Source organism: Gossypium raimondii, chromosome 5 (genome assembly GCF_025698545.1).
Source record: "Gossypium raimondii isolate GPD5lz chromosome 5, ASM2569854v1, whole genome shotgun sequence".
Taxonomy (NCBI): domain Eukaryota; kingdom Viridiplantae; phylum Streptophyta; class Magnoliopsida; order Malvales; family Malvaceae; genus Gossypium; species Gossypium raimondii.
In genome coordinates this window covers 2,198,161-2,216,264 of record NC_068569.1, presented here as the reverse complement: position 1 = coordinate 2,216,264, position 18,104 = coordinate 2,198,161, and the positions used below count along the sequence as shown (strand labels likewise).

General features: G+C 32.8%; 3 protein-coding genes and 1 pseudogene across 4 annotated transcripts; 2 read left to right on the top strand and 2 right to left on the bottom strand.

The window, feature by feature from the left end:
• The first annotated feature begins 4,150 nt into the window (after positions 1–4,150).
• LOC105770921 (profilin-2) lies at positions 4,151–5,193 on the top strand. Its single transcript, XM_012592288.2, has 3 exons — positions 4,151–4,390; positions 4,482–4,619; positions 4,711–5,193. Exons 1-3 carry the CDS (start codon positions 4,262–4,264, stop codon positions 4,843–4,845), a joined length of 402 nt encoding a protein of 133 aa, XP_012447742.1. The 5' UTR covers positions 4,151–4,261; the 3' UTR covers positions 4,846–5,193.
• A 2,286-nt stretch (positions 5,194–7,479) lies between these two features.
• Positions 7,480–9,318, top strand: LOC105767589 (profilin-2). The gene is made up of 3 exons (XM_012587163.2): positions 7,480–7,723; positions 8,226–8,363; positions 8,873–9,318. The coding sequence occupies exons 1-3, from the start codon at positions 7,601–7,603 to the stop codon at positions 9,005–9,007; spliced, it is 396 nt and encodes a 131-aa protein (XP_012442617.1). The 5' UTR covers positions 7,480–7,600; the 3' UTR covers positions 9,008–9,318.
• A 188-nt stretch (positions 9,319–9,506) lies between these two features.
• Positions 9,507–12,235, bottom strand: LOC105767587 (glucan endo-1,3-beta-glucosidase 13). Of its 2 annotated transcripts, XM_052631087.1 has the most exons (4): positions 12,086–12,235; positions 10,043–11,395; positions 9,913–9,940; positions 9,507–9,745 (listed from the first exon to the last, which is right to left on the bottom strand). In XM_052631087.1, the coding sequence occupies exons 1-3, from the start codon at positions 12,174–12,176 to the stop codon at positions 9,915–9,917; spliced, it is 1,470 nt and encodes a 489-aa protein (XP_052487047.1). In that variant the 5' UTR covers positions 12,177–12,235; the 3' UTR covers positions 9,507–9,745; positions 9,913–9,914. The 2 variants fall into 2 exon arrangements, with proteins under 2 accessions (XP_052487047.1, XP_052487046.1); XM_052631086.1 differs by having other exon boundaries at positions 9,507–9,940.
• Positions 12,236–13,511: 1,276 nt separating this feature from the next.
• On the bottom strand, positions 13,512–15,771 carry LOC105766724 (glucan endo-1,3-beta-glucosidase 13-like; annotated as a pseudogene).
• Positions 15,772–18,104: the final 2,333 nt, after the last annotated feature.

Genomic DNA, 18,104 nt, shown 5'->3' with positions numbered 1-18,104 from the left:
GACATTACATGTGTGCAACATCAATGGGTTTTTTTTTTAACGTTGTCAAGCTTCACATCAAGACAATATACTTTGTCTTCCCAAATTTTCTTTTATATTTTTATTTTGTTAAACCAATTAGCTGTCTGGACCCATAGGAAGATTGGAGAGAGAAAGCAGGAAATCTTGTGCAAAAGTTGTTTTAATTTGATCTGTATTATGGGTCTATGCCTCTCTTCTCCGGTCGTCGTGTTTGGTCGTTCTCTACGTCCATAAAAATCGCAACCCGACGAGGGAAAAAGCAATGGTAAAGCATTATTAACATGATGATACCAGCTATGAAGCAAAACAAGGAGTTGGCAGACAGGCAAGTGGTGAATTGGGTAGTATCTTATAGTCTGATTTCGTGCAACAAAGAGAAGGGTCCCTCTTTAAATATTGGACCTACCACAGTCAATTATACTGATAATCATGATCTTAAGGGTTGGTTCTCTGTTTTTATTTTATTGTTAAGGCAAAACATAAATTATGCTGCTTTTTTATTAAAAACAAAGATGAGGGGATTCTCTCTTAAGAACTCTCCATGCCGGGCTGTTATAATCATAATTTGGTTCAACGAATGTTGCGGTCTTAATCTTATAAACATGTAGGGCATACAAAGTGAAGAAAATAGTGAAAAAAAAAAGAAAAAAGAAAATCTGTTTATGAATGACTTGTGTTACTTTAAGGAAAAAAAACATGGCAAAAAGTGAAAGATCAAGTGTCGAAATTACAAATCATAATTGCTTCGATTAGTTGCTTAACGAGGTCAAGCTTTCATTATTTCACCATAGGAATAGTCAAATAGAAAGCTATAATACATCGAAAATAGTCAATTCTGTTCGCTTTTATTGATGGTAGACTTTTATCTGTTCCTAATTTCTCGGTTGGTTATTTAGAAACTCAAGTTACTAAGAGAAAAAATTGTATGAAACTATGATTTTACGTCACTCTTATCTTTTTCTCGGTTGGTTATTTAGAAACTCAAGTTACTAAGAGAAAAAATTGTATAAAACTGTGATTTCAAGTCATTCTTATCTTTTTCTAATAGTAGAATGACAAATCAGATTTTCAGTTTTTTCCTCTTAAAAATAATTTAAATCCAACTAAAAATGCTAAAAATTAGGAGAAAAAAAATCTAATTTATCATTCTGTTATTGAAAAGTGATAAGAATGACATAGAATCACAATTTCATACAATCTTTTCTCAGTTACTAAATGCGGCTTTTATGTATGAAATAATATTTGTGGTGTTGGAGCTTAGGCTCATACTCGTGCAATGGTGACCTGAGTGGCATCAGATTTTAGCCTAACTAGCAACTGAGTTGAGAGTAAAAAAGGTTTCAGGCCTTTTATCTCTAGGGTTTGTATGCTTAAATTATGTCTGCCTCCAGTTGTGGTAACAAACAAGAAACAACTTACTTTTGGGCTCTTGGACATAGTAGCAACTAAGTTTTTCTATTATTTGGGCTTTTGGACCTTGCTTTGCTTTGGGCTTAAATATAACTAGTTCTGGGTATAATTTGTAATATCCAAGCATGGGTAGATTTTTTTTTTTTTGCAACTGATCATTTCATTCTATAGAAATTAAACAGTAAGCCCGAGCAAAAGGAGACCAAGGACTCCAAATAGGGTAATTATCAAAATTATATATGAATTTTTATCTAATAAATTTTAATTTTATGTAATTTTATATACAAAATTTTGATTTGATTCAATTTTATAAACTATTAATAACATTATTGAATCAGTACCATTTTATATTTTATACTGTTATATTATATATCCAAACAATTATAATAATTTAATATAAAATAAATATATGCATTCATGAACCGCAATTTATAAATAAAAATCATTACAGTAGTGAAAATCATAAATAAAACAAAATGAAAGATCGACAAGCACAACATTTAAGAATTAAAAAAAAAAAAACATTTCCTTTGATTCAAATTCGAAAACAATCAATGCAGAAAATCTCTTTCACTCAAAAATAAAATAAAATAAAAACCCTGCGCAACAAAATCAAAACTTCTAAAAAGGAATCACACAAAACTCAAAGAACATTTTTGTCATTTTACCTTGACAAGTACTCGAGTGGAAGAAGCAAGGGTAGATCTTTTATGTTTAAAGTTTTGATTCTCCATATAAATGGTGAGATCCCATTTTGTTTATAAATATCATATTTAGTTTTTTTTAATCAATATTGTTATACAAATAATATAAAATGCTTGATATGTTGGCTCTCCGCTACCAATTTGAAGAATTCGCTCGTTATTTTTATGGTTTTACTTTTTTTTAAGAATATTTAAGACACATGTAACCCTTAAGGGAGTTACATGTCATCACGCATTACACCTAATTACCTCTAACACGTCACATCAGTGAATCGTATATTATATATATATATGTGAATGAATTAAGGGGCACAGTAGAACAAATACTCATCAAGTACAATATAAATAAATAAATATAAAATTTGAATGGATATCATTTAAATACCAAACAAAAACTCTATTTATTAGGTGAAATTCTTTTTAGTCAATCACAGGATAATTCTCTCATAACATGCTCATATTTTCTAACTTCATTTTCACAGGGCAAATTTCCAATCAAGTTTGGTCTACACCTTTTAACGATGGATCACTTTTTTGAAAACTTTTCTTTTTTCGCGACACCTTTTTAAATCTTACAATCATTTCAATAAGTTGAAACCAAACATAAATAATATATTATAATTACATATAGTTTTATACAAAATATAACGGACTAAAATTTAAATAAAATTCACACATAATTAAATCTAAATCTCATAAGGTAGGAAATATCCTATTATTATTATTATTTATGCAAATAACAAACTATTATTATGTGAGACGGATGTAATTCTTTAATATTTTTAAAAATGGTTATCGAGTTAGTGTCAATCTAACACCCACACAAGCTTATATAAAAATATTTTAAAAATAAAATCTAATTTAAATGATAATAATCAAATTTATTGCTTAAAAAAAGCAATCAAATTTATCTATTATCTTTAGTCTATCTTCTATATTTATCTTAACTATCTACTTATAACATCGAAAAAAATCACAAATATTATTATCTTTTAAATATTTTATATAATATATCTTTGAAAAACTTAATCAGTTTTCTTATAGAAACTACATCCTAAAATATTTACAATTTTTAAATAGAAAACAACTACATATTCCCAGGAAAACACTTTCATCAAAATTTAAAACCACCAATAATTTAAAACTTTTATATGCATATATACATATACGAGATAAAGGATTAATTTATCATCCATGTACTAAATGCAAGGTAGTCTAGTATGGTGAATTTCACTCCAAATTATTAAATTATTAATAAGTTTAAGTTTTGGTCATTCAACTTCAAAAGATATGAAATGGTCATTGAACTATTCAAAATTTTTATTTAAGTCATTGAATTTGTTAAAATCGATATTTTATGATATTCTCTATTTGTACCACTGTACTAATAAAAAGTTTTCATTCTCCTTTTCTTTTACAATTCAATTTTTTTTCAATAAAATAATTTTGAATATCATGAATTTGCGAACTAAAATCTAAAAAACTCTATTTTCCAATCTTTGATATTAATTGTTAGATTGACTTGGATTTAAAAACATGTTCTTCTACTCATCGATGGGTATTAATCCATCATACCAATCACCCAATTGATGCTTGGAGCTTGCTAGCCAAGCTTTTTTAAAAAAAAATTAATATACCATTAACTTAAATGAAAACTTTCAAATAATTTAATCACTATTTTTAAAATTTTTAAAATTTAATATTCAAAATATAAATTTATTAATAATTTAGTCAACTCTGACCAAATTTTCCGACGTAAACGTAAAAATAGAAGAAAAGAATGTGGGCAATAAGACACGTGAAGAGTGAGAGAGAAAAGGAAAAATAAAGGGCAAAAAAAAGTGTGGGGAACTTGGGAAGGGTCTATGGGGGCTTATATGGGTTGCTAAAATAAAGGCGGACGTGACTGGTAGTAATGAAAATAAGCAAAATGGACGGTTTAGAAATCATCAAATCAGCTTTTTCAATGCCCTTCCACCTATCTTCGCTTCCTTATTTATCGTCTCCCTCCTCCCCCCTTCCCTTCCCCATTCACCATTACCCTTCTCCCCCTTTCCTCTCATATTCCTCTTTCCCAATACCCTTTCACCCTTGCTAATAAAACCACCTTATTAACATACCTAACCATGTCGTGGCAAACCTACGTTGATGAGCACTTGATGTGTGACATCGATGGCACTGGTCATCACCTTTCTGCCGCTGCTATCGTTGGTCACGATGGCAGTATCTGGGCTCAGAGCTCTAACTTCCCCAAGGTCATGCTCACTACTCTTTCATTATTTATTCCCCATCTTAGATCATCATCATCGTTATCTGGTTTAAGTTTTCCTTTGGTTTCGATTGCAGTGTCAGCCCAAGGAGATCACTGACATCATGAAAGATTTCGACGAACCAGGCCACCTTGCCCCCACAGGCTTGCACCTTGGTGGCGCAAAGTTTATGGTCATTCAGGGTGAGCCTGGTGCTGTCATTCGTGGAAAAAAGGTGATTATATATACATGCATGCTAGCTTTAATATATTATACTACAAAAAATCTCAAAAAACTGTGTGTGTTTTAACATATGATGTGGGCAGGGATCTGGAGGGGTGACTATTAAGAAAACAGCACAAGCACTTGTGTTTGGGATATATGAAGAACCAGTGACTCCGGGGCAATGCAACATGGTTGTGGAGAGGTTGGGCGATTATCTTGCAGAACAGGGCCTGTAGTCGACCACCTAGCTTTTCATATTCAATGCCTTAATTCCCCCATATGTTTTTGTTTCTTCTTTTTTAAGTCTTGGATTCCGAGTAATTTTGCGTTTTCTTCCATTGACGGTTTGATAAGATGGTTTGACTGGCATTTGGACTTGGGTTGATCTGAGTTGTTTTCTTTTCACCATATCCGTTTGTTTTGTTTTCTTAATTTTTCGTTCTTGGGTTCTGTTTGTATTTATAATCCCCCATCAGCCATCAGTGATTGCGGGGTTTTTGTTTTTGGTTTTATTTTTTTCCTTTTGGGTGGCACTATTTGATGCCACTATATATATATAAAGAACGTTTGAACTTTTTTGAATATTCCCCTATGTTGTTCGGAAGAAAAAAAAGAATATGCCCCATGAGAGTATCAGATTTCAGGTTCCTTGATCACCATTTCTTCCCCCTCAATATCAATGTTTTTTTTCTTTATTTTTATAGTCTGTTCCACGTTTTGACTTCTAATTTCCGAGAATATCTGGATTTGGATCACTTCAGAAAATATCATGATAACTTTCCTTTCACTCCCTATATATCAGGATTCAGTTAACTGATATTATAGATATTGGTGGCTAGGAATACATTTCCAGCCTATTTTTAATCTTTTTATATCTTTATAGTATATTTCTCAATCCTTGAATCTGTTTTGAAAATTTAAATATTATCAAATAATTTTTAGAATTTATTTAATTATATTTTATAAAATGAAAATTTTATGATTTTTTATTTGTTTTTTAAAATATATTTAAATACATTATCCTTATTAAAAATAAATAAAAGCATCAAGGCTGGCTACTTACCTGCAGGACTTAATTCACTACCATCAACTTAACTTTCTTAGAATTTAAATTTGCATCATTAACTTCCATTTACCCTTTGAAGTATGGATTGTCTCAATTTCACCTATAATTCAAGTTATAAAAAATGCAAAATGCCATTACTAAGGTGAAGTTAATATGAAAAATATTTGTTTGGAGCAACAAATGTTTCTCAACCACATTTCGAAGCATATGTCTCAAATTAAAGAGTTCGCGAGTTATCTATGATGCTTTGTGTCTAACCGCATTCTCTTAAATGGTATCATACTCCATGATATAGTGTAAGAAATTTTTTTTGTATTTTTATAATTAGCATCAATCTTATAATATTTGGGTTCACAATTCAAATAGTATGCAGCTTTAATTATAAAAATTTATGTAAACTTAATTTAAAAAATACCTAAGCTAAGTTATATCTCTTTTTACAATACATATATTAAGTAAAATGTAATATTTAAATTTAAATTTTACCACTAAAAATCAAAGCCCGAACAACAACTAATATTTAATAACAAAGATGAAATAAATGTAAATGCAAAAAAAAAAATTATGTAAATAGTATTTTTATAAAAGTATATGACCATGATGACGATGAAGAGGAAGAGGTGTGATTAAAATGATAAAATTATAGTTTTGGAAGCTTAATGTCTTGGATTCAATTATCAAAAGACATTTTTTAGATTTATTTGAGGTTTAGTTTTTCTTATAAATTTTATATAAAATGTAAAAAAAATTATTGTCCTAATATTTATTACCTTTTAGAAAAGAAAAAGTTTTTAATCATTTCCATAATTCAGTAGTACCAATTCAGCTATGTACTTAAATATAGAGGTGTATCAAGAAAGTTTAGATCGAGTTGTTTTAAAATTTGAATTATTTTGAGCTTAAATAAGTTTGAACTTAAATTTTTAAAATTGATTTAAACCTAAAATAATTTTTTAATTAGCTCGAAATTTGGTTTTATTTATTAATATGAATATACTTTTCCAAAAAAAAACAACAAAATATGCATTAAATATTTATTCATGCACATATTTTAATCAAAACTTCATTATAAATCTGATTACAAGTTTTATTCCTTGTTCGTTAGAGCTGTACATTTTGAAAACTGGCCTTTATAGGTGTAAAATGAAGGGATGGTGCGGTATAAATTGGATTTCATTTTCTAGAAATAGAAATGAATGGACCCCATAACCAGAAGAATTGCAAAGCAAGTTGATAACTACATGGGCCATGCATTGGGTGTGAAATTCAACCAAATATAACCAATCTTATGATCTATCTATCTGTTGGACACTGACGCTAGATCTGTCCCTGGAAATATTAACATTTTCAAAAAAAATATAAAAACCACAACTCAAACAAGAAAGAAAATAAGGGATTCAAAACTCAATTATTCTGGAGAAATTGAAATTCGAAAATAAATAATTTATTTTTTTTAGAAAATATGTATACCTAAAGCTCGATTCTCTTTTTCCTTTAACAAATTTGCCTTGTTATAAAGAAGCTTAGCTGTTTTGTTTGCCACAACTCTTTCAAGTTTCCACTTGCTTTTGGGTTTTCCAAAAGAATAAATAACTAAATATTTTTTTAAAAATGGCAAAAAATAGTCTCTCCCCTTTTTTAGTTACATTATTAAAAACAAAAGTCCTATGAGTTGGAGGTAATAAATGTTTTTAAAATTGAAATTAGTTGTTAACAAAATCAGCCAATTTCAACCGTAATAATTTCCATATTAAATAATTTGAAAAATAATTAAAAATCACTGTAGCAGATCTCGTTGTTTTAACGCTATATCCCCGTGTCTCTCTGCCTTAGCGCAGCTTGAGTCAAATACTTTCTTGCTCTTCATTACAGAAGAAAACTTCATCAAACAAGGAAAAAACTTTAAGTAAAACAATTGAGAGAAGATGTCGTGGCAAGCGTATGTCGATGATCACTTGATGTGTGATATCGAGGGCAACCATCTCTCTGCCGCCGCTATCATTGGCCAAGACGGCAGCGTTTGGGCCCAGAGCTCCAATTTCCCTCAGGTTGTTTTCTTCTACTTTTTAAACTCCTTTTGATTTCTCATTTAACTTGAAGGTTTCCAAAATGGTTTTGAGGAAGGAGATCTGATTCTTAATGCTCGAAATCTCTTTTTGCATGATTTATAAGCTGATCTGATTTGCTCCTAAGGATTGATTTTTGTTCGCTCTTTGCTGAAAATAAAATTGTCGCTTTTTTATATGATTTATTTGTTTATCTATTATGGGGATATTGAAAGATTCTTCTTTTTTCATGCGTGGAAATTCGAAAATTCCTTAAAGTATGATTTCTGGGTTTGTTGCTGTTTGTTAGTTTTATAAGTATTAATCATCATTTGAGTAAAATGAATTAAGCTTTGTAAATGGATCTCTGCAAATGACCATAATTTTAGCAATCATGATAAACAAAATAAGAGTGAAATTTTCTGCTAAAGACAATGAAAGTGAAATTAGCAAATGACCATAATTTCTGCCAATCATTGTTTCTTTGGTTCTATGTTAATTTCAGTTCAAGCCAGAAGAAATCACTGGCATCATGAATGACTTTGCTGAACCTGGATCGCTTGCTCCGACTGGATTGTACCTTGGTGGCACAAAATACATGGTGATCCAAGGTGAACCCGGAGCTGTTATTCGAGGGAAAAAGGTGATGCTGTCCATTTGTTCCAAATTTTATTTTGTTTATGACACTGAAAAATCTCATGCTCACATGCATTCTTACATTTTGTTTAATACAAATAGATTTCTTACATTTTGTTTAATGCAAATGGATTTCTTACATGTTCCAAGTGTAGTTTTTAGTTGGATAGCTAAAAAAAAAAAAAGAAAAAGAAAAGGAAAAACCTACATTGCAAATAGGTTTTCAAGCACAGAACACCTGAGCACATTGTGAAGTGATACTATTGTTGATTAGCCATTCAAAACTAGGTAAATTGATATTGTGGTCGCATATCTATTTGGTTTGCAATTGCCTTTTGCTGTTACATTTTTCTATGCAGCTGTTTAGCTTGTGCCCTTGAACCCTGAGAGAGACACCTTGAGGAAGGAAAGGAAGGAGAGACATATAGCTGCTACCGCATAACGTTTCAGCCACCTTCATACTTTTGGTTTTATGTCATGGTTGTACTCTGAGCCTTTTGTCATTTTTAATTTCAGGGCCCTGGAGGTGTTACTGTTAAAAAGACCAACCTGGCCTTGATCATTGGGATCTATGACGAGCCAATGACTCCAGGCCAGTGCAACATGATTGTGGAAAGGCTTGGTGATTATCTCATAGACCAGGGTCTTTGATCACCGTGTAACCTTAATTGTTGCAATTCTTCCTGGCTTCTTCTATACAAAAGTGCATCTACCACCACCTCTTGTAATGGTTGGCTGCAATTAAATAATAGTATTACTAGTATTAAAGTCGTGGGGAGCCTTTTCCAGAAACAATAGGCTTGGTGTTTGTAATGGTGATAATGCTTGTGATCCTCTTGCTTTGTTTCTGTGCTTGTTTGATGGATGGTATTGTCAAGATTATGGAGTGAGGTACTTTGTCTAAAATTTACTATGAATTGTTCTAGTTGATTTGGCAAATCAATTCGAAGCTTTTTGTCTAATCTTATTTGCTAAAAAGCATTAAGACATGCAACAAATGGAACATTGGTTCACGCATCTAGAGTCTTGCAAGGTGCAAAAAAGCTATCAGCAATGACCTGGTTGTTGATACTGTCTGCTTGGCCTGCCAACTGCAAAGTTGGTGGTCATTATTGAAGAATTTGCCGAGTTTTAAATGAGGAATATTGGATTGAGAAAGGAACCCTTGGCCTTCAACTTGCATGAATAAAACAGGATAGGAGAGCAATGGACACCATGCATTCTCATTATTCAGTGCCCTTATTAGCTCTATCAAATACAAAACAAAAACCAGAGGCTACCTTCTCATAAGTTTCACATTGCCCTGGTTTTAACGAAGACATTAAAACTAAAAAAACCTAGAAAGTTGTAGTAATGGCAGTCGTCCTACTGGCTGCAGTTTTGGTAATCCTGCATGATGGTTACAACAATCATTTCTTTTTTTTCTTGATGTATCCTCTTTTTTATGAATCGAAAGACAGGGATCAAGTTAAGGGAAGCATGTAATGATGAAATATAACAATAGAAAGGGAGATAAAACGAAGGGTATGCTAAATAGCATGTTTCAGAATTTGTACTTTCAGTTATAAATGCAGTTTCCATAGCCTGCACAAATAATGAAAAAAAAGATCATGGAAATTAGTTTTTTAGACTTTGAGAAATAGCTCAATCTTTTGACCAAATTTCTGCATAAAGTAATGGACTTACTAGGGTCCGTAGAAACTTTGATCCCAGTTCCTCCAAAACTGCATGCATCATCGGTGGCCCCATTTTTCTGGTAGTAATTGTTGAATGCAAAAGAGGCATGAGAAACTAGGGTATCTGGCTGAAAACATCGCTGGCCAGGCTGAATTGCCGAACAATCTGCTTTTCCCTGACCGCAAGCCCAATCTAGCGCATTCTGTAAAGCCGAATTTGAAGCCTGGCTAGAAGCAATGCACCAGCTTTTTCCGGTTCCTTTTCCAGGAAAGTTCAGGTTATATACACTCCTCATTTCGGGATCAAATAAACCAAAGTTTCTCTCTATTTCCGGTCCTTGCTTCAGGTTCTCATTAAACAAGGAAAAAATGTACACATCTAGGTTTGCACCAGGCATAGCAGGCGTACCGGAGCCACCCATAACATGACTAATTAAGTTGGTGTTGTAAGTCTGGGCATTGTCAATGTTAGCGTAGTCGTCGACACTGTCAAGACTAGCACCATAGTTATAAGTCTTGGCATTGTGAGTACTAGCATGTGGTGGCCTAGAACCATGTGTAGGCCAGCCGGTTTCCGTAACAATAATGTCGTTTATTCTCGAATTCGTATTGGCCAAGGTAAAATGAACAGTATCTGGCTGAGCATCAAATGTGTTCCTAGTTGTTCTGAAATTCCGATTGGCAATGGCGTAAAAAACAGCGTCTAGCTGAGCATCAAAAATGTTCTTGTAACTAAGACCGGTATGCTGATCTACGAAAATCGTAGAGGGTGACTTAAACAGAACAGCATCCAAAGAAGAAGCTCCAATAGCGTAAATAGGATATAAATTGACCATAAAAGGTGATTGGTTCTCTTCTAGGAAGTCCAACAAAAGTCTCAAGACATTTTCATAGCCACTGTTAAATGCCCCTTCGGAAGGTGGGAAGGATTTGGATAAAACCCCAAAGGAGAGTGGAGTTGAAACCTTGATTTTACCTTGCAGGTTGGCCGATTTCAATGCTGAGACGACATTTCTCATGGCGGGCACAACCAAGTTGGCGGTATTATCTGGGTAATTAGTCACTTCAACACCTACAGTAATGTGGGTGATCTTTGTGGCTGGGTAGTACGGGAGGATGCTAGTCCTCAGCCAGGAATCTACATATGGTTGGGACTGGAATTGTGATAAGTCTGCATTAGGAACTCCCACCATAAGTTCAATACCGGTGTTTGAAAAGGCCTTCAACACTTCGGGTCTGTAATTATAAATCCTAAGGTACTGAATGTTGTGATTTCGAACCAATTGTGCTACTTGATCAGGGGATGGAAGGTTATCAGCATCCATTCCATAGTCAACTCCAACGTTGCTTCCCCTACAAAAATCTGCCCATCGAAATTGAATTTTGATATTTGATTTAAATTCAGATATTCTACAAATATTAATACGAATTTACATAATAAAATAATTATATATATATTGAGATATCTGATAAATGAAACGATTCAGACATTTTGAAAATTTACATATATCCCATCTGTTATTATAAGAAAGAGGGAAAAGAATGAAAGGACACAACACAAGCAGAGTACTCAGAAAAGCTGAGATTGTTTACTCAAAACCAGAGATTAAAAGCCTGGAAAATAGAATGGTCTAAGCAAATATGAATAGAAGAAAAGATGGCTAAAAGCTTGAATCTTGAAGCCATGGACGGCCCATTGTGTATGAAATCCAATAGCTACCGCCAAACTATCTTCCTTCTTTAAGGCACATTGATGATTGACCAATGACCTCACAATATTATATTGTTTCGTTTACTTGTGTGTAATTAGGTTCATTGACTCTAAAATGGTTCAGTCTGTATTCTTTGACTCTTTCCACTTAATCAAATTTTGCTCCTAAAATTAAGCAAAAGAGAGACAGGATCTAATAAAATTTTTAGATAGAGGTCATACCAACAAAAGAATTAAGCACAAATATTACATATAATTAAAATCTTGAACATGACGTTAATATATTGACCAATTGAGAAATAAATACTATGAAAAAAAAGAGAAAAGAAAATATGAGAATACCTAACAGAAGAAGCAACAAAGAGAGTGCAGAAACAAGCTTAAATCTTGAAGCCATCGATTTTAAAAATTGATGCCAAATAATGTTGTTCATTCCTTTACACTAACTGGCAGTGGCATCCAAGCTTCTTTTTATAGCGAAAAACTAGCCACCAGATTGGAAATCCAATGGTCACATAAAGCATTGACCAAAGACCAAAGTCGATGCCGTCTTTGATACCTCACAACTCTCCTCCACTTGTATAACATTAAATTGTTTCATCCACTTGTGTACGTATAAAAGGAGGGAAAATAGGGATATTGACTTTATAATCACTATATTGTCTTTATTTTATGAAGTTTTTTTGAAATTAAAATTAAAAATAAAATAAATATCAAATTAAAATTTTGATTCTATACAATTATATACATGAAACTTGATTTGTAGTTCATATGTATATATGAAAATTTTATTGTAATTCAATGGTATACATTTAAAGAAATGAGTACATACATTTATTTTCATATTGGATTAATATAATTGCTTGTTCTGCAGTATATGAGAGTAAACTGCAGATTCAATAATATTAGTAATGACGAAATCAATGTTCATGTATGACATATTACACATTGAATCGAGTTAATATATAGTTTTGATATTTATCTTTAAAAATTAAAGTGTTGTTCGACTCAACTCAAAATGATTGAGTTTTCAAATTTAATAAAAAAATAATTAATATATTTTTTCAGTAGAAAGTATAACAGTCTTGATCAAAAAGAATAAAATTAAACAACAATTTTAAAAACATATCTATCCGATTGTAAAATCTCCTTAACCAAAATTTGAAGAATTGTCAAAAACATGAAACAAATCAAAAAAAGTTGAGCATACTAGTGTATATATTCTACCACATACATGCATTATTGAAGACCAAACAAAAACTAGAGGCAACCTTCATATATGTTTAAAACTAGTCAACTATCTTCCAGATGATCCATCTAACGAGTTGCCCAGCTTGAGAAACTAAAAAACCATCACTAAGAAACTAGCTAGCAATATCCATGTGCACACCTCAGACCGTATTGAGAAAAGAAGTAGCAGCAGCAACGGTAGTCGTATTACATGCTGCAGTTTAATTTGGTAGTCCAGCATGATAATCACAACAATTGAACGTTGGTAACATTAGCTTAGCTCATGCACTCGTCCACAATAATCACAACAACTACTTTATTCTCATGATACCTCCTCTTCTGTACAAATCGAAAAAACGGAAGCAGCATGTAATGATGAAATATAACAATAGAAAGGGCGATAAGACAACGTGTAGGGTACATAGGATGTTTCAGAATTTATACTTACAGTGATAGATGCATTTACCATAGCCTGCACAAATAAATGTAACAGATAATGGAAAGTTTTTTAGCCTTGAGAAATCATGCAATTTTGTTATTAAATTTTGCATAATGTAATTGAATTACTAGGGTCCGTATAAACTTTGATCCCAGTTCCTCCAAAATTGCATGCATCATCGGTGGCCCCATTTTTCTGGTAGTAATTGTTGAAGGCGAAAGAGGTATGAGAAAATAGGGTATCTGGTTCAAAACATTGCTGGCCTGGCTGAATTGCCGAACAAGTCGCTTTTCCCAGAATGCAAACCCAAATTAGCAAATACTGTAAATCCGAATCCAAAGCCTGGCTAGAAGCAATGCACCAGCTTCTTCCTCCTTCGTCAGGAAAGCCCAGGTTATATACACTCGCCATGTCCGGATAAAATATGCCAAAGTTTCTCTCTGTTTCCTTGCTTTAGGTTCTCATTAAACAAGGAGAAAATGTACACAACTAGCTCTTCATGAGGCCAACCAGGCGTACCAGGGCCATCCATAACATGACGAATTAAGTTGGTGTTGTAAGTCCTGGGCATTGTCAATACTAGCATAGGGTGAACCTCTCGTAGGCCAGCCAGTTTCTGTAACAATAATCTTCATTCTGCTAAAATTCCGATGGGCCAAAGCAAAATGAAAAACATCTAGCTGAGCATAAAAAATGTTATTGTAACTTAAACCGGTATTTGGGTCTACGAAAATCGAAGAGGTTGACTTAAACAGAACATAATCCAAAGAAGAATCTCCATTCCTAGCGTAAAAAGGATATAAATCGACCATAAAAGGTGATTTGTTCTCTTCCAGGAAATCCAACAAAGGTCGCAAGACATTTTCATAGCTACTGCTAAATGCCCCTTCGGAAGGGGGGTACGATTGGGATAAGACTGCAGAGGAGAGTGGAGTTGAAACCTTGATCCTATCTTGCAGGTTAGCTGTTTTCAATGCGGAAACGACATTTCTCATGGCGGGTACAACCAAGTTGGCGGCATCGTCCAGGCTATCAACCATTCCAACACCAACAGTAATGTGGGTGATATTTGTGGCTGGGTAGTATGGGAGGATGCTATTCCTTAGCCAGGAATCTACTTAAGATTGGGACTGGAATGCTGATAAGTCTGCATTACGAACTCCCACCATAAGTTCAATGCTAGCGTTTGAAAAGGCCTTCAACACTTAGGGATCGGAATCAGAAATCCTGAGGTACTGAATATTTTGTTTTTCAACCAATTGTGCTACTCGATCAGGTTGTGGAAGATTATTAGCATTCCTTCCATAGGCAACTCCAACTTAGCTTCCCCTACAGAAATCTGCCCATGAAATTGAGCAACCTCTTCATTAGTTAAAAGATAGAGCGGAAGATGAAGTAGTAAAAATTTCTCGTGTAACACATATGGGAAAAACACGTTTAACATGTATTTTCCACGGCCAAAACATAGTATTTAGAGGAAAAAGAAAAGGTTTTAACAAGTTTTCGTGATTTAGTTGGTTTTTTCCTTGGGGGACAAAATGAATATTGCATTATTTTAATCAATATATTTTTGTATATCTCAATTCCCACACTACTTTTTCATAGAATTCTTGTAACATTTCTCATCACACTTTTAAATACATTGTTTTTGTTCAATTCAAGTCTTGGAAAACAACAACGCTTATGGAATGATAGCACAAGACAAGCAGAGTGCTGTGAAAAGCTGAGCTTTTTTTACTCAAAATCAAAGATTAAAAGCCTGAAAAATGCAAATAGCCTAAGCAAAGATGAATAGAGAAAAGCTGAAACAAATGGGTTATGGGAAAGAAAATAAAGCAGAAACTGAAGCAGTGTTAAGTGAGTGTAGTATTAATTCCAGAATCAAACACGATGAAGAGAAGAAAAGATGCCTAAAAATTTGAATCCTGAAGCCATTGTTTATGAAATCTAATAGCTACTGCCAAAAATATCTTCTTTGTTAAAGGTACATTGACCAAAGACCTCACAATATTAAATTGTTTCGTTTACTTGTGTGGCGTTGTAGAAAAGGAGTAAGAGTTGGGTTCATTACATTGACCCTTAAATGGGTTGAGTCTTTCTTCTCTCTGTGTTCATTTAAGAGGTATCAACTAATGAATTAATATAAATATTTTATAACACATATATATATATATATTAAGTTTGTATTAAGTTTATACGTAAAGTTAGAATCCTAAACATGGTGCCAATGAATTTAAAATCACCCACTAGATCACAATAGCATATTTGCCAATTCAGATATTAATTGCAGAAAAGAAGACATGCCTAACAGTTGAAGCAGCAGAGAGAGTGCAAACGCAAGCTTGAATCCCGAAGCCATTGTTCATGAAAATTTATTAGTTATTGCCAAATAATGTTCTTCCAAGCTTTTTCTTATAGAGAAAAGCTAGCCTCTAGATGGGAAATTCATGGCCACATAAAATAAATTGATTTTTAGATACAACGACCAAAGACCAAAGACCAAGGTCGATGAAGTATTTGATACTTCGCATTGCTTCCCCCACGTAATTGTATTACATTAAATTGTTTCATCAACTTGTGTATGTATAAAGAGAGGAATATATTGACTCTGGATCATAAAAGTTGAACTTAGACCGGAGCCTCAAGAGAGAAGGTTGAAGGGTCTCGAAGTCGACATGAATATTTTGATATGAAAAATTACGTGGTCACGTCAAGTAATCATGGGTTTAAACTTTCTTGGAGACTACATCTTGCGAGCTACGCTTGGTCAAGTGCAGATCCTTCTACTACCAACATGCATATTCAGATCCTAGTAACACAAATTCGGATAAGAAAGGAACCATTGGCATTTTAACTAGCTTGAGTAAAACGTAATATAAGATAGACAATATATATATCATACATTCTCATAATTATTCAGTGTCTCATAAAGCATTAATGATCACCAAACAAAAATTAGAAGCAACTTTCAATATATATGTTTCAAACTTGTCAACTACTTTCCAGATGATACATCTAACACGTTGCTTAGCTTTGGACAAAAAAGAGACTAAAAAATTCGATATTGTGCCAAATTGACAGATTTATGTGCTTTATTTTGATAAAAATTTTAGACACAAAGCTACTAAATTTGGTGTTTATTGCCTAATTTTTATGTAAGTGCAGTGAATGTATCGATCTAAAAGTCAGTAGTATCGAAAAATATGATTTCGGGATCTCATTTTCGTAAACTAAATTCGTAAATATGTTTCTTAAATATTTACATAGTTACATGAACTAAGGACTAAAGTGAAAATTATACCACTTAAGAATTAAAGTGTACGGTGGCTATATAATTATATAAGGAAATATGTTATAAAATTTATAAAACTTGTAATAAAAATAAAATAATGTACGATAAAAGTGTGGTGGAAGGAAAGACAAGGCATTTCTTCCTTCTTCCTCGTGCAACTGAATTTGACAAAAGAAAAGAGAAGTTTCGGCCATAACGGTTTGTTAAAGATTTCTTTGTCTCTAGTTGGTTTTTCGGATGCAAACTGGGGGTTGAATTTTGATGATCGGCGGTCTACTTCAAGATATTGTGTATTTTTTGGGTCCAACCCTGTGTCATGGTCTTCTAAGAAACAGTAGGTGGTATCTCGGTCTACAGCTGAAGCTGAATACCGAAGTTTGGCTGCTGTCACTAGTGATGTTTTGTGGATACTTTCGTTACTTCAGGAGTTACATATTGGGTTGACTACTCAGCCCAATATTTGGTGTGATAGCTCCAGTAGCTGTTGCTACCAATCCTGTGTTACACTCCAAATTTAAACATGTGGAGTTAGATCTATTCTTTGTTCGTGAAAAGGTTGCCAATGGTTCTCTTTTGGTCGGGGAAGTTCCTGCGTCCGATCAAGTTGCTGATGTTTTAACTAAACCACTCTCTGTTTTGTGTTTCACTCGGTTTAGAAATTTTCTTCGGGTTGTTTCAGTAGAGAAGATGGATGCATGTTAAAGATAGTATCTGTTAGAGAGGTAGTTAGGGTCTGCTGAGTTGTTAGCTAATTTGTTACGCAAGGAAGTTATTTTCTTCCTATAAATATATTCATTTGACGTTGTATTGAACTAAGTAAAAAGAAAGAATTAAATTGAAAACAGTTTTCTTCATAAGTTTTCTCTAGTTTACCTATATTTCTTCACGGTTTCAATCTTAGGAAGCTTTAATCGTTAATACAATCCAGTCTTTTTCTTATAATTTTTTATTTTTGAGATATTAGAAGTTTAATCTAGTTAATTTATATTTCGATTCGTAAAACTATTAAAATTTTGAAAGTTGCTATAGTTGAGAATTGAAAGTTTTAGGTGTTAAATTAATAAATCTTAAGCTTAATAGTGAAAAAGAATAAATTGTAAAATTAATTGATAATTTAGTATGTTAGGGACTAAACTAAATAAATTGTAAAATTTACTATAGAAATAAGAAATAGGAGGTCCCAAATGGATTATAGTGAAATCGGATTTTAATTTGGAGTTTTAAATTGGAAGTTATGTTAGTCCCGATTTTACGGACTAAATTAAATAAAATGCAAAGATTGTATAAAATGACAATTGATTGTGAATTTGGTCGTATATTGATGGTATTATGTGTTTATATTAATCTGTAGCTAACGTCGAACCGAAATCCTCGAAAGGGAGAGGAAAAGTTAAAGTCGT

What these genes read in the sequence shown, in the direction of transcription:
- LOC105767589 (XM_012587163.2), top strand. Translation starts at nt 7,601, where the DNA reads ATGTCGTGGCAAGCGTATGTCGATGATCACTTGATGTGTGATATCGAG. An exon ending in AGAGCTCCAATTTCCCTCAG is followed by an intron (nt 7,724 to 8,225) that starts GTTGTTTTCTTC and finishes TGTTAATTTCAG; the next exon opens with TTCAAGCCAGAAGAAATCAC. An exon ending in CTGTTATTCGAGGGAAAAAG is followed by an intron (nt 8,364 to 8,872) that starts GTGATGCTGTCC and finishes TTTTAATTTCAG; the next exon opens with GGCCCTGGAGGTGTTACTGT.
- LOC105767587 (XM_052631086.1), bottom strand. Translation starts at nt 12,176, where the DNA reads ATGAACAACATTATTTGGCATCAATTTTTAAAATCGATGGCTTCAAGA. An exon ending in TTTGTTGCTTCTTCTGTTAG is followed by an intron (nt 11,396 to 12,085) that starts GTATTCTCATAT and finishes TTCGATGGGCAG; the next exon opens with ATTTTTGTAGGGGAAGCAAC. An exon ending in CAAAGTTTCTACGGACCCTA is followed by an intron (nt 9,941 to 10,042) that starts GTAAGTCCATTA and finishes TTATTTGTGCAG; the next exon opens with GCTATGGAAACTGCATTTAT.
- LOC105770921 (XM_012592288.2), top strand. Translation starts at nt 4,262, where the DNA reads ATGTCGTGGCAAACCTACGTTGATGAGCACTTGATGTGTGACATCGAT. An exon ending in AGAGCTCTAACTTCCCCAAG is followed by an intron (nt 4,391 to 4,481) that starts GTCATGCTCACT and finishes TTTCGATTGCAG; the next exon opens with TGTCAGCCCAAGGAGATCAC. An exon ending in CTGTCATTCGTGGAAAAAAG is followed by an intron (nt 4,620 to 4,710) that starts GTGATTATATAT and finishes TGATGTGGGCAG; the next exon opens with GGATCTGGAGGGGTGACTAT.